The 15,904-nt window shown below is 34.9% G+C and overlaps 1 protein-coding gene across 7 annotated transcripts in view; it reads right to left on the bottom strand.

Moving 5' to 3' along the window:
* Nucleotides 1-15,904, bottom strand: part of CEP170 (centrosomal protein 170) — a 173,699-nt gene that overhangs the window by 31,084 nt on the left and 126,711 nt on the right. For all 7 annotated transcript variants that reach the window (XM_072647599.1, XM_072647598.1, XM_072647597.1 and 4 more), the window contains 2 exons: nucleotides 13,700-13,826; nucleotides 9,353-11,197 (listed from right to left, as the gene is read on the bottom strand). In XM_072647599.1, coding sequence (XP_072503700.1) covers nucleotides 9,353-11,197; nucleotides 13,700-13,826 — 1,972 coding nt within the window. The remainder of the gene's footprint in view (nucleotides 1-9,352; nucleotides 11,198-13,699; nucleotides 13,827-15,904) is intronic.

Genomic DNA, 15,904 nt, shown 5'->3' on the forward strand with positions numbered 1-15,904 from the left:
TCCACTAGTTATACGATCCTAGGCAAGTCATTTAGCCTCTGCAAGACTTGGCCAACTCCTTATGATTTCTCTACTATGTCACAGATGGGTTGCAGTTTACAAACTTGTGGAGAGATTTCTCATACTGGGAGTTCCTGAAACTTCCATGTTCATAAGTCTAGACCTGGAAAGTCATCTAGAGGAAAGTGAGACCCAGAACATTAAGCTATTTGTCCAAAGCTACACAAGCAGTATCAGAGTGAGAATCCAGGTCCTCTGACTCCAGTCAAGTTTCCTTCCACTGTACCATACTGTCTTTCCTCAGGCCCTTCATGTATTCTTTGAATATGTAGCCTTGAAATCTAATCCTTATTCTTGAGATTTGATGGAGGAAAAAGAAACCAAAAGGAAAAATACTGATAAATACATATTAAAAGGGGGTCATTATTATATGGAATATAACAAATTAAGATAGATTATCCTGAGAAAGATTTTTTAGAAGCTTATGTTAAGGATGTAACTTACTAAGAAAGAACATGAAACAGATGCTATCAGTTTTCAAAAATTGAAATGAGAGAACAAATAATTAAATTTAAAATAACAGGATAATTTTTAAAGAAATTACTAAATAACTAATATAATACTACATGCCATTTATCATACATGAAAAAAAGACAGGTTAAAGATATCATTTCTTTCATATATTTAATGTTCTTACTCTCACCTAACATACATATTCTGTTGGTTACCAAACTGTGAATCTGTCGCCTCCATCCACAAAGCCACTACCCTAATTCTGGCTCTCATCAATTCTGCCCTAAATATTACAACAGGTGCTCCACTTCTATCCATCTTTCATACAACTGCCAAAGTGATTTTTCTGAACTATATTTGACTACGTCATTCTCCAAACTCTGGTGGCTCCCTATCATATAAGATTCTCTATTTGGCAATCGAAATTCTTTAAAACATGGTCCCAATCTGACTTTCTAGCATTATTACATATTTTCCCCCTTCACACACATTGTGGCTTACTAGCTAGATAAGCACTCCTACTGTTGCCCATATAAAGGCACTCCGTTATCTATGCCCATGCTTTATATAACCTCTATCTTCCCCACTCCCACATATCCCTGCTCCTGGAATGCACCTCCTCTTTATCTCCATCTTGTGAAATCCCTGTTGTTGTTGTTTTCTAGACTCAGATCTTCTAAGCTGATTGTGCTCTTCTGGCCCAAATTACCTAATGTCAATTTTGTATGCATACTATATAGCTACACATGTCCATGATGTCTTCCTCAACAGAGAATAAGTTTCACTTTGGCTTATATCCTTAGGGCCTACTTCAGTGTCTTAATAGGAATTTAATAAATACTTATTATAAATACTTGTTGACTAATAGAGGAGATCTATAATTAACCTTTGGTACAACTTACCTTTAAGAATTTATGACAAAAATATATGAATTCTTTTAATTTACACAAAAGCTGAAATTTAAACAAATTTCCTTTCCAAAAAGAAGTACAAAAACTTCACATAAATTTTACATGTAGAAGACTAGTAGTTTACAAATTTGTAAAAAAAGGAAAACGTGGAAAATGACTATCACTTAATGAAACTTTTGTTGTTGTTCAGTTATGTCTAACACTTTGTGACCCTATATAGTGTTTTCTTGGCAAAGATACTGGAGTGGTTTGCCATTTCCTTCTCCAATGGATAAAGACAAACAGAGATTAAATGACCTACCCAGAATCTCACATAGCTAATAAGTATCTGAGGTGGAATTTGATCTCAGAACTGACTACAGATCCAGCACTCTATCTACTGAACCATCTAGTTACCTTACTAATCTAATTTTCACTGAAAAACTGGCATCTATATGTAGAGCCTAATACATTGGGGGTACAGTTCACTCAGCAGAAAAATATGAAAAGTCACATAATATTTCTAATACTCTACCACTAAAAATTTCAGCAGAGGCATTAAGAGAAATATTCAGGAGAGGCTGGAGTTTGTACTCCAAAGTTCTGTCTTGGGCCCTCCTTTATTCTCTTTCTTTCTCTCTATTCTCTTTATAGTTAATCTCATAGGCTCCCATGGGTTCAATTATCATTTCTATGAATGTGAATTTCAGTTTAAATATCCAGCATCCGTCTCTTATCAGAATTCCAATCTTATGAAAATGAAATTCACTAAAATCTACTCTGCTTCTATTTAATGGCATCACCTTCTTTCCAGTCACCCAAATTTCCAGTTCTAGGGTGACCCAACTCATCACTCTCCCTCACTCCACATATGTAATTGGTAGCCAAGTCTTGATTCTACCATCTCTTCCTCTGTCTCCTTCCCTCTACTCCCGCTTCAGGTCTGGTTCATTCCAACAGCTCTCCAATGGTCTCCCTGCCTCTTCTCTTTAGCTTGCCTCTAAATCATTCTTTATAAAATTCCAAACTACAAAGGTCTGCACATACTACATCCCTGTTCAGGAAGTTCCAGGAGATCCCTATTGTTTCTAGGAATGACATCCCTGGTTTGGTACTAAATGTCCTTCACAACCAGGGTCCAGTTACTGTCCCTTTTTAAGCTGATTACACATCTTCACAAAGGGTAGCAAGGTGGCACCATGGATACAGTGCTAGGTCCAGACTCAAGAAGACTCATCTTCCTGAGTTTAAATCTGGTCTCAAACATTTACTAACTGCGAGACCGTGGGCAAGTTACTTAAGTCTGTTTGCCTCAGTTTCTTCATCTGTAAAATGAGCTAGAGAAGGGCAAGGAAAATCACTCCAGTATCTTTGCAAGAAAACCTCCAATGGGATCAGGAAGAGTCCAACGTAACTGAAAACAATGCAACAACACTACTTCACAAACTGGATTCTACCAGACTTGTCCTGATTTGAATTACACATGGCATTCTATCTCATGTATCTGTGCCTTTGCAAAGGCTGTATCTTATGTCTGGAAAGGATTCTCTTCTCACTTCTATCTCTTACAATCACTAGTTCCCTTTAAAGTTCAGTTAAAATGCTACCACCTCCAATATCAGGTCTTTCCAGATTCCCTTAGCTGCTTGTGCTTTTCTCCTCAAAGACACCTTGCATTTACTTTACGTATTCTTTTATGCGTACATGCTATCTCCCTAAATAGAATTTGTTCCTGGAGGGCAGGTGTTATTTCATTCTTGTCTTTGTATCCTAGTAGCTAGCACGATGCTTAGACACAGCAGGAGCTTAATGCATGTTTGTGAGAGACTGGCCTCAAGAGACCACCTCTCCACTCCTTAGGAGAATTAATTCACTAAATTATGGGACTCTGCCCTGAAGCTGAGCTACTTGGATTGGTTGGTAAATGAACAATAAAACAGCTCATCCCACTCTATCTAGCTGGTCCCAGAATGTTTCATATCCCAGTCAGAAGTCCATTCAATAGGGGCATTCTTCCATCTACATTTTTCGGCCTTGACCTACCTCCCACCTTACCCCTTCTGTTTGGTTCTAGGAATAATCAACTCAATACTTCCTGCTGCTACTGCAAAAGAAATGACATTCTATGGCTATATGGCTTCACTTACAATATCTAACTGCCTAGACCAAAATTCCCTTCTCTAAATAATACTTCTTAATCATGGGGATAAAACTTCCTCAAATAAGTTTGCATGCTCCAATATAATGCAAGTTTCCTAAAGGCAAATGCTGTCTTAGATTTACTGTTATATCCCTAGGGCCTGGCACAAAACATTTAATAAATGCGTGCTGCTAAACTGATTTTTCTTTTTTGGTATTAGGGTATATTTTAAAATTTAACTGTCAACAATTAGAGCATTTAGGAATATGCTTACTTTTATAACTTTCCCCTTTTCTGCCAGATTTTCTTTGCTATTAAAATGAAGAACTATGAAATATTACTGTAATAGAGTAATCCTCCTAATCACTAAAACTGCAAGAGAAACTTTTTCCTTAGGGAGACTAAGTAACCTTAGTCAGTAGCAGCTGTGGTATTTTTCAGAGTAGGGATTGTCAGTAAGCATTTTTTAAATTAAATACAATCACAGCTTTTTAAGGGCTCTTATTTTTAGATTAGATTTAGATTTAGATTAGAATTAGTGTTAGGAATTAAAGGAAGAAAAATGGATGGAGGCATGAAAAATATGAAGTGATGATGATGATGATTAATGATTTAGCATCCCTAATGGGGTAAAAAGCTTTGTGATTCAGCACATTAGGGAAAACTGGGAGTACTGATTAATCAGAAATTGCATTTAAGTAACAGTTATACTAAGGGGAACTAGGTGGTGTAGTGGATAGGTTGCTGGGCCTGGAGTTAGAAAGGCTCATCTTACTAATCAAATTCTTACTGATTCAAATCCCACCCTGGACACTAGTTGTGTGACTTTGGGTAAGTCACTTAACCTGTTTGCCTTAATCCATGGGAGAAGTAAATGACAAACGACTCCAATATCTTTGTCAAGAAAACCCTGAATGGGGTCATAATGAGTCAGCAGCAACAAAAAGTTATGCTGATCCAATGGAAAGCATTATATTGTGAGCTCCCTGAGAGCAGCGACTGACTTATGCCTTTCTCTGTATCCCCAGCTAAGCTTAGCAGAGCACCTGGTATATAGTTAGCATTTAATAAATGCTCACTGATTGTTCGACTGCATGCTACACATGTATTACTATGAGGACAAATCTAAAATTGTCTCTGTAGCATTTAATTAGAGCAAGGGTAGGAAATCTATGGCCTTGAACAAGGGGATTTGTTTTTTAATTCAAAGGGCCACATGAGAGGACCTAGAGGGCCACATATGGCCTCAAGGCTGCAGATTCCCCACCCTTGATTAGATTATTAACAGAGAGGGCAAAATCAAGGCTGGGGATTAATTATATGTTGGAGATGCAATACAGCTGGAGATGATGGAGATAAGTTTGAACATGGGCAAAGAATTTGGGCAATTAAACAAAAGAGGATGAACTAACAAACATTCAGACTTTTAACTTACCTTTAGCTGCCATTTCCCAAGAATTTGTGAAATGTTCTGCTTTCTCTTTCTGTGCTTTTGACCTACTGAAGCTGCAGTTTTGATCTGAGTGAAGTCTAACCCTTAAATATGTCTAGTTGATTCAAAGGAATTTTCCAGCTAAAAAGCTTTAGAGATGGAAGGACACACTTAAAGATCATTTAGTTTAACCTTATTTTGCAGATGAGTAAACTGAGGTTTCAAGAGATTATATGACCTATCTGAGGTCACACAACTGGTTAGTAGAGTACAGATAGGCATTTCTATCCCTGGTACTCTAAGCTCATTTATAGAATAATAGACTTAAAGACTTGGAAGTGACCTTAGAAATCATCTAATCTAATCTTATTTCACATATAGGGAAAATGAGTACATAGCAAGAAACAGTTGAAGGTCTGCTGATTCTGAGTCTAGAGTTCGTTCCATTATGCCCAAAGTACTTCGAAACTATTCAACTGGATTTTTTAAAAGAAATCTTTTGACATTTTAAATTACACTTTGGTTTCAGAAATATTGATCATATGAAACATACTAATAAGATTTCTACCTATGAAGTTTAGAAAATTCACTTCCCCTTCAATTTTATGTGCTTATCTAAAACAGTTTGAAAAAAATAATGACTTCATATCTTTTTTTTATCTATGTCATCTATTCACAATGTAGCTGGTGCACTAATTTCCATACTACATTCCAATTCTAATTTTAAAAAAAATTATTTTGTTTTCAGTTTTCTACAATCACTTTTAACTGTATCTTTTGATGGACTTTTTAAAAAAAGCTTATTGACCATGTAGTTAATTTCGATGGCAAATTAAGATTTTTAGATGGAATATTTGCATTGCAGGCACTGGAAATGCTAGTTTCTAAAAGTTTTCTGTTTACTAAAGTACTAGACACCACAGAATTACTGCATTATCTACTCTTTGTAATTTATCTGTAGTTTATTTTAGTTTAAAAATATTATGGGTATACTATGTCTTTTCAACACAGTGAGGAATATCATACTATAGCATCAAATACATAAACTTAGAATGAGTCATAGCTAAAGAATCAGCAAGAAACTGCTATTAATATTATAGACATATGCATACTATTATCACCAATTAATTTCTTTTCTAGTTAACAATTCTTTGGTCTTGACACAAATTCGTATTTACTGACTATATAAATGCTTTTCAGAAAATATGTGTGCACTATATTTATAGGAATATATATAAAAATCCTTCACAGTTGATCTCAGAATTTTAGTGACAAAACATATATGCTTCACAAAATGTATGTTTATATTTACATCCGCATTCAAGCTGAAGGGCATAATCAAACAAATAAATATGTTTTAAAAATCTCTACACTGTGCAATATTAGCACACAAAAGCTGCTAACTTATCTCAAAATAAGCTATATAAATTTTTAAATAGTTATTTCTATAAAAACCTCCTCTTATCCTATTATTAAATCATTATAATTTTAGGAAAACTAAAACCTACTACTTAATTAATAATTCAATTTACTCATTTCATCTATGTGCTTTTACATATAATTCTAGTAATTGCCTTAAAAGCAATATGGAATTTGTTGAAAAATTATTTGCTAAGTTTAAGGAAATGAACAACTTTTTTTTAAAGCAATTTTGTAATGATATTCAACTTATGAAAAAAGAAAGCCAAGCTAGTTATTCACCATAATTTGAAATCTAAGGGTCACTGGTGATTTTTAAAAGCAAGTACTTAATTCTGAAAACAAACTGTATCAGAACTAAATTAAGAAGCTGAAGAGGTCAGAATTTTTCCTTTTCTTACCCACACTGACAAACAGTAGTGAAATAATAATGATTCAATTATTGACCTTAAGACCTAAGCAATTAAATGAACATATGTAAGTTTGCCACAGTATTACACACCCCAGAGTGTTCTGTTTTCCTGATTTACTTATATCAGTCATTTTGATTTCACAATGATTTGCATAAAGCTTTGCTGTTCCTTTCTAAAAGCCAAGCAACTTTGATTTTTCCCTTGTTACTCAAGGAAATGCAATCATCATATGTAGATATGCCAAAGAATTTCAAAGTTAAGCTACCTATGTTGGTATTCTAGCTCTTGCCTTCAAGATATATTTCATCCTCTCTAGGCCTCAGTTTTCTCATCTTTATAATCAAAAATTGTTATACTGGATTTTTTTCTAAGTACACTTCCAGAGCAAAACTTCTTTGATTCTGTCTAGTGTTGTTTTGACATTAGCCTTGAAGATAACTAAAGGTTTATAAGAGTCTCCCTTATATTCACCCAAAGAAATTCTTTAGCTGAAAAACCCCTTAAAAACTGATAAAATTTTGCATTATCCAATAATATACAAAGGTGCCAAAAATGGGCAATTTAATCATCAGAAATAAAGGATAGTAGGACAGTATACAAGATATGACTGTGACTTATACTTACTTCTAAATCATAGCTGGCTTTCTAATTTCATAATTAGCTCCTAAAAGCATTCAAATACAATACACAATCACATATATTGAGATCCTAAAGTAGAGTCAGTCAGGTATTGTAATTTGAAACGTAGAAACTCTGTGAGATATATGTTAGGGATGGATAATGTTCTACTGCGTGGCAAACTAAAGCAGGAAGACTAAGCAGGGGAGCAAAAGAAATGTCAAAATGAAACCTACAAAGATGGTATATAGCTGAAATATGGTGGTTCTTTCTGAGGAAAGTGTTATGAATTAAAGGGACAAAACCATTGGATATGTCTCCACAAAAAAATTTTATGACCATGGGCTAAAATATATATAAGCATTTAGGACTTTTAAAATCCACAAAGTAGGCTCCAATCAATGTTTAAAATGTGAAGAAAAAGAACACTGGGTTAGTAGAAAAAATGACTATGATGACCATGACAATGAACTACGACCTCCTAGAACTATTGCTGACATCACTGACCACTGTTGATACCATTACCTTCCAATAACTACAGAAAACAGATAGAAAGGAAACAGATGCATAAAAGTAACATTTTGTAATGCTTCTGGGTTCCTAACCAGTTTTGTGATAAATATTAGTGATAGCAGGTGTCCTCATTCTCTCCACTTCTAACACTCAAATTCTTATCCAGTAACACGCAACTCACAGATACATACTGTTTTGTATACTTCTTTGTGTACTTCTCTCCCCACCCCACACCAAGAGTACTACTAGTATATGAGGTGTGACCACAAAATGATGTAGCCAATAATTCAGAAACCAACCACAAAACATTCACATTATCTCATTCATATCTTGTTTAATAACGTTTGCAGTGTCAGTTCTGGATATAAAGAAAAAGACTGTAGTTTATCTAGGAGAGTATATAAATTATGGAGGGAAGGTACCACTTTCCTAGTGATAAAGTTGTTTGTTTTTTGGGGGAAAGAGCACTTTATAGGATCAAGAAAAAAAAACAGATTTCTGTCATTCACAGGTCACTTCTGTCTCTGAACTATTCCACTTCACAGCCTTGCTCTCTGTACCCTTTCCACACCTTTCAGCTCCCCTTTATGTTACCTGGCATAAAAATATTAAATCTACCTTATCTCACTTGATCTTTACAATAATCTCTCTCTCTCTCTCTCCCCCATAACAACACGTCTTTATCATAAACTAGTCCTGGGATGACAGGGAAGTACTGCTCAAGTAAATTGTTTATAGGTATATGGGTAAGGTTTTACCCGTCCCATCCATAAGAATGTTATCATTAAAATAGGAATAGAACATATGAATGAGTTTTATTTCATAACATATGAAAGAAAAATTAGATCTAAACATATTTCTGAACTGAATGAAAGTTATCCATTTGTATAAATTTTGTATAAATTTGGTAATGCACATTACTCAGTTTCAGATTTCAAAAGAAATCATATTTGTTGTGGATTAACAAGTTATGTGGAATTCTAAAGGCTAAATCATTCTTTTTAATACTACAAATCAGTGCCTACTATATGATTTAGATAAACCACTTATAATTTTTTTGGAAGGCAGTGTAAATCCAAATCCCTTACCAATTACACATTTTTGTGCAAATTCCCTAAAATGATTCCAAAAGGATTATTGAACTACCAACAATTGTTTCATATATAACTACTAAATAGAAATGCTGTTTTCTGGGCTTCAATTTCTTCACCTGTATAATGAGGAGAATATATTAGATTACAGTTTAGTGAAGTTAACAAAGCTATACAATGGCAAAATACAAGATAAAAAAACTCTGTATGACTTGTCCTTATATAAAAAACACTTTGAAAAGGCAGCACATTTAATTTCCTTTATGGGGAAAGAACACATAGGAAAAATATTATACACTGTAAAAAGACTGGACAAAATTTACCTGAGGGAGAGCTATGTGTTGAAGTCATACTTCTGATTTTGGAATCGGAGAGTCGAGAAATACTATTAGCTCTAATTCTGGGAGAAAATTTATCAGATGGGTTCAATCTTGCACCACTTCTAACAATGGATTCTTGAGTACGTGAAGAGGCACTACTTCTCGATATAGTTGCTTCAGAATCACTACGAGCCGATAATGAACCAAGTCTCGTTCTACGAGGCTGAGCCAATAAGTCAATTCTTGAGATGTTTCGTCTTCCTGTTGGAGGTTTTGATGTAGAACTAGTCGTAGACACCTCAGAAGCAACTGATGCTTTGTCAGCATCAGCAAGTTCACTGTCTGAAGCTTCACCAAGTCGTGCTCTTCGCAAGAGAGAAGTCCTGGTAGGCCGTGGTCTTGGAAGAGTGGTTGATTTACTAGATGAACCAGTTCCAACAGGAGAGGTCTTAGATTTTGTTGTTTTGGAGCCATCTAATTTGGAATGAGTATGTTCATCTGCTGTGGTAAATGGAGCCCTTCCATGAGATTTATTAGAGTAAGTTTCCTGATCTGATGACATAATATCAGAAATAGCAGAATGAGGTACACTAGAGGTTTGATCATCATCTGTTAAGTCGACTGAAGGCTGCCTTATTCTTCCACTTGTCTGAACAAGTTTACGACCTTCTGCTCTTGATCCAATATCTGTGGAACGACTTTTTGTTTTCTTTTCAATTTTTTCTCTAGCACTTGAAGATGATGATTTTGCAGCATCTTTGGAAGGAGAACTTGTGGAGCATCTATCTTTGTAAAGGCTAGTCAAACTCCTTCGTTTTTGGATTGTTTTTCTTTCTGTGTCTCCAGTAACCAAACTGATTGTACTAGCTGTGTCCACATCTGATTCAGGTGAAATAGAATTATCTCGATTATAACTTGGAGTGTCTGGGCCTTCATCAGTTTTGTTCTCATCTCTCAACTTAGCTTCAAGAAAAGCCATTACTGCTTCTGTATCTTTTAAAATGAGAGTTGTGTCCATACTAGAATCAGTATCTACAGAATCACTTCTCTCTCGTATTCTGCTGCTTACAGATGTTAATGCAAAAGAAGGGGGAGTAGATGTAGTTTGTTTGTTAATGTGAGGAATAAGTTCTATAGGTATATTTGTGCTAGGTTTTTCTATAGTAAAGCTTCCCTGTCTCACTAAGGACTTTGTAGATTCTTTCTTATCTCCTCCTGGCCCTTTGGAAGTCTGACTTTTTAGAATTTCGTCAGTCTTTCTTCTCTTGCCTTCACTTTGTATCCCCCTTTCCCCTTTATTTTCAGGCTGGCCTAGGACTTTTTCTAGTGCATGTGCCCCTTGTCTGAGAGGTTCTTCCTTACCCTTCTCTCCTTGACCTGGAGCATGTTTTGAGGAAGCTAATTTAGTGGGTGTCCATTGTGCCTGGTCCTTGTGCTCTTGCTCTTGAATTTTGGCCAATGCTTGCTTGACCAGGGAGGCTTCTCTGTCAGTCTCACTTTTTTCTTTCCCAGGAGCACAGGTGTTAAGATGAAATAGGGTTTTGGTGTCTCCAACAGTTTTCAGAGTCTGATCATTCACAGTCCTATTCATTTTCCCCAGGACCCTGTCAGCATCTTGATGCTCTTTTGGGGACGCTTGTGTTGGGGCTTCCTTCTCCTGAAGTTCTGTGTCTTGTTTCTCACCTATCTCTGAACGCAGAGACAGGACCTTTGCTCTGCAACCTTCGAGAGACTTGTCTTCGTTAGGAAGCTGAGGAAGGGTTCTTCTTTTTCTCTCCCCCTGGCTAGTCAAGGAAGTGGTTGATCCAGTGCTTCTCACAGAAATTCCAGACTCACTGATATCTGTATCTACAGATTAAATATAAAATTAGAAACAATGACAGAAGAATATATCACTGCAAGAAATCATTATACATAAGCATAAGATAGGCAATTATTGGTAAATATAGCAGAAAAAGGTTTTAAAGCACATAAGGAGAGGCAACTTTCTATTACAGAAAGAATATGCAGGGTCAAAACCTTGGACCTAATACGAGCACTATCCTTTTTTAGGTTACATGATCTTGGGCAACGAATATTCTCAACAAAAAGCATGCAGATTCTGAGATGCATAAATAGGTTTTAATGCAGGAACTAAAATAGTAAAATCCTGATGAGACAGAAATGCCTGTGTACACTGCATGTGTGTGCATGCTAAAACACATTTCTACTCTGTTTTAGTGAAGGGAAGTTTAGCATACCTTTGTTTTTGTATCTCTTCTCATCATAGAGTCCTTGTATAAACAATATGCTTACAGGTTTCAATTATAGGGCAACATGGGGAAAACTGACACTTAGCAAAGAATTCTGCACAAAGTGAACCTCAATAAGAGTATATCATTTGAGGATAGGCATGTTTTTGAAGGAAGGGGATTACACAAAATAAAGTAGGCATTTTATTTTCTGAAATGTCAAGATTTCAGCATTTAAACAGCAAAGGATAACATTTCTCTTACTGCAGGAAAAATGTTTCTACAATCCACCATGATCTCTTCCTCTTAACTAGAGTATTGTCTATATTATCCTCTCTGTCTCTGTCTCTTTCTCTTTAATAATTATAGAGTATCACATATTATTATTGCGCAGGACTATGTGACACAGTAGATAAAGGACAAGCCTTGAAACTGTATAAGAGAATGTGACTCATATTTGAAATCCACTTCTGAGATTTTGAACACTAGACATGGTATTAGAAGATCCTGGTTGAAATCCAACCTCGGCCACTTACCTGTATAATCACTTTGTCATATATAAAATGAAAGAGATAAACAAGTTGGTCTCTGAGATGTCTTTCAGCTTTAAATCGATGATCTTAGAATTGTATATATGTCATCCATCCTTTGTGAAAATCTAAGCACTTTGTGGACAGGGGTATGTATCATTTATTTTTGTATGCTACACAGTAAGTACCTAGTAGTGCTCTGAAGGTAATACAGACTTCCACTGGTTATGTGGCTCTGGGGGTCACTTGACCTTTGCCAGCTTCAGATTCCTCTTCTATAAAACAGGGATAATAATAGCATCTATCTCTCAAAGTTGTGATACAACACTTATAAAGCACTTTGAAAGCCTTATATATATGCTAGCTATTCTGTAAACATTCAAATATTTGTCCAATGAATAAGTTTCATGATTTCAGTGAAATATCAACTTGGTAATTCTCTTAGCATGATACAAATAGAATGTTAATGACATCAACTGGGATCATCTTTCAAAAATTTTTCTTAGTTAATATCAAACAATTTTACAATTAATTCTTGAGCCAACTAACTCAACTTCTCTGCTATTCACTTACTGGACTGAAAAATGGAGAATATGCCAGGTTTCTGAATTCTTCAAATTATTTTGCCCCCCAGAGAATTATGGAAATGTTACTATCAATTTTATAACAGGCTAATTGTTCAACTACAGGTGAGGAAGGTGAGGCTCAGAGAGGTTAATGATTTGTTTAAGATTACTGTTCCATTTGGTACTGGGGCTGAGAATAGATTTCAAGCTTTTAATTACCAGGTTCAATATTCTTTCCTCTATAAAACAATGCTTTATTTTTTCATTGCTTCTGAGAACAAAATAAGAGGAAATGAACTACATATATATGTGAGAACTTCAGAGTAAAAACTATTAAATAGCCAACGAGATCAAGAAGTGATAAGTGCCTACAAATACCTTAAGTCTATGACAGTGGCAGTCCCAAAAATTTTACTCAGGACCATATGTAGATGTATAAATTTTTTGTTAAATCATTACGGTATGGGAAAATCATTATGGTGTGGGAAAAGAAGTGGTTCTGAAGTCACAGGGTTTGTATTAAAATTTCACCTTTGTGTGACCTTAGGCAAGTCATTAAGCTCCCTGGGCTCAAGTGCCTCAGCTCTAAAATAAGGGGTTTGAGTTAGATGATTCCTTGTAGCTCTTGATCTAAGATCTTATCAAGTGCATTTGAATATAAATTTACGTGTGTATGAAAATCACATAATGTTAGATTAAAAAAACTCATATTAATTGATTTTTTCCTTTCTCTAAGGAATACTTTGGAATTAAATTTATTGTAGAGTTGAACTTATTCACAGATTTTAATTATTTTTAGATTTCTTTGCCAAATGATGAAGTGGCAATTTTTCTCAGTGATTTAAGAAAATTCTATTTCATCATTTGGAGCTAGAATAATGCTTTAGTAATATTTTCACAAATACTCAAAATGAACTGACAAATTTTGTGTCAGTATCATAGAAATATATTAACACAAATCTAACTGCAATAATCTAGTTTTTAACATTAAAAACTGTCATGCATGAAAATGATTTAAAATACCATTTTCTATAGGTGCAGATGCAGACAATTCCATCGTCCTGTCTTCTTGGTCATGTCTTGTATGATTAGCAGCTAAACTAGCCCACTGTGAAACCCATCTCTTGTTTCCAGATGAAGTGGTGCCTTCCTATAAAAGGTAAGTAAGTATGTTATTCTTATTAAATCAATGTGTTTTGCTATTTGAAATTCAACTGTACTCACATTATATATATTGCTATAATTATACTTCATATTCCCATAACAGTAATCACCTGAAATTAATAAAATGATTTTAATAATTGTTTTTAGCTCTTCCCCACATCCCCACCCCACCTCTTGACTTCAGTATTTCCAAGATCTGTGGTTTCATTGGTGAGGGTAGTCCCCTCCACCAATGCAGACTGCAACCCTTCAACAAATAGTCCTTTATGAGTTGCTGTATCTGCAGGGAAAAAAAGCCATTATTTGATGATCAGGAATATAATTCTTTAAAACAACTGGTCCTGTACTTAAAGTCTTCTGAGCTTTACAGACCATGGTACAGCTTGTGTTCTGTTGGCACAGCCTTCTAACCCAAGGTCACTCACCTTTACAACACAATGAAACCCTAGAATAAGACTCAACAGGTGGTAAAAAAAAAAAAAAAACCAAAAAAACAGAATGATAACCTAATTTAGCACTGCCACCTGAGTGTAAAGCCCAGACAGGTCTTTTGAAATGTAGTATATTTTCATTTGTTATTTAAAACCCATATTATTCTTAAAGCATGAATATGTACTTAAATTTAAAACTTTCTGGGGCATTAGATAGGCACATAGCAGCTATATAATTAATGCTTCTTGAACTGCACTGAATTGAAACCAGTCTTGTTACCCTGCCATAATCAATGCAAATCAGTTCTTAGGCCTTTCCTAATTCCTTTCTCCTGCTAAATAACCTTGTATTTATTTCACATATACTCATAAATGTTCCTGTTGTTATTAGAAAATAAGCTCCTTAAGGGCAGGGTTGCTTTATTTTTGTCTTTTCTATCTCCACTACCTAACACAGTGTGTGGTACAATGCAGACACTAAATAATGCTTGTTTATTGACTGATGGAGGAATTCTGTATATTCCAGGCTAGGCTGGTTTCAGGGTCCCATTGGATTTCTGGGTCTTGTACATAAAAGGTGTTTAATGATTACTGAGTTGAATAGATAAATGAAATAGTATTTAAGGACACTGGAATTCGTATTTCTGTCTGAGCAGCTCTGGATTAGGAACAACACTGCCAATTTTCCAAAAAACTTTCAATAATCAAGTTATATGATTAAATATAACAGTAAAACTCTTCAGGGACTTCAAGGGTATAGGGTAGAGAAGGAGGCTGCATCTGGCCTAGGATAAATCCTTCACATCTGACCCTCATATAAATGAGCTACTGAAATGCCTTATTACCCAATGTGACCTGAATTAAATGGAATTTAGCCCATAAGATGTCCTATCATTCTACAGGTCATTGGTCTATATTACTATGCTTAACATCAGGGCAATAAGGAGAAGGAAAATAATCTTAATTTGAATGAAAAAAATTATGAACTTAATTTGACAGCCTAGTAGTCAAAGCTGAATATATGAACTAAAATGCTGCCTGGATAATGTATAATTAAGACCTTATTTTTAAAAATTTACAAGTTACTTTATGTTTGTTTACTGTACATCTATTTTCTTAAATGAGTTTATGCAAAACAAAAGACTGATGGAAGGTACAAATATAAAGAGAAGAAATAAATGAAAGTAAAATAATGAAAATCATTTTGAACTGAAAACAAAACACTGAAACAAAAAAATTTAAGTCATATATTTTAAAAAATATAAATCAAGATTTCTACACAATCACAATTTCTAGACAAGCCATTTAATCTCTGCTTTTTAATAAGATCTTACAGCCTTGAAAGAAGGTATATCAATTCATGATGCCACTGAAAGTAAAGATGCTGCCACTGACTATTTTGTCTAGAGAAGGTATAAACAGAACTGGATGAAATATCAATCTAGCATCCTTCAATATATGCAAAGACTCCCTGAGCAATACTTAGATTCATTGGCTTGGTCCATATCATTTAACTGAACAAAAACCTTGTTATTTCTCAAACCCCAGTGCTGTAAGATTTTGCTATAGGTATCTTAGTACACAATCTTGAATACTGAAACTAGTTAACTCTATGGAGCAACCATAAGCATGC

Source organism: Notamacropus eugenii, chromosome 2 (genome assembly GCF_028372415.1).
Source record: "Notamacropus eugenii isolate mMacEug1 chromosome 2, mMacEug1.pri_v2, whole genome shotgun sequence".
NCBI lineage: Eukaryota > Metazoa > Chordata > Mammalia > Diprotodontia > Macropodidae > Notamacropus > Notamacropus eugenii.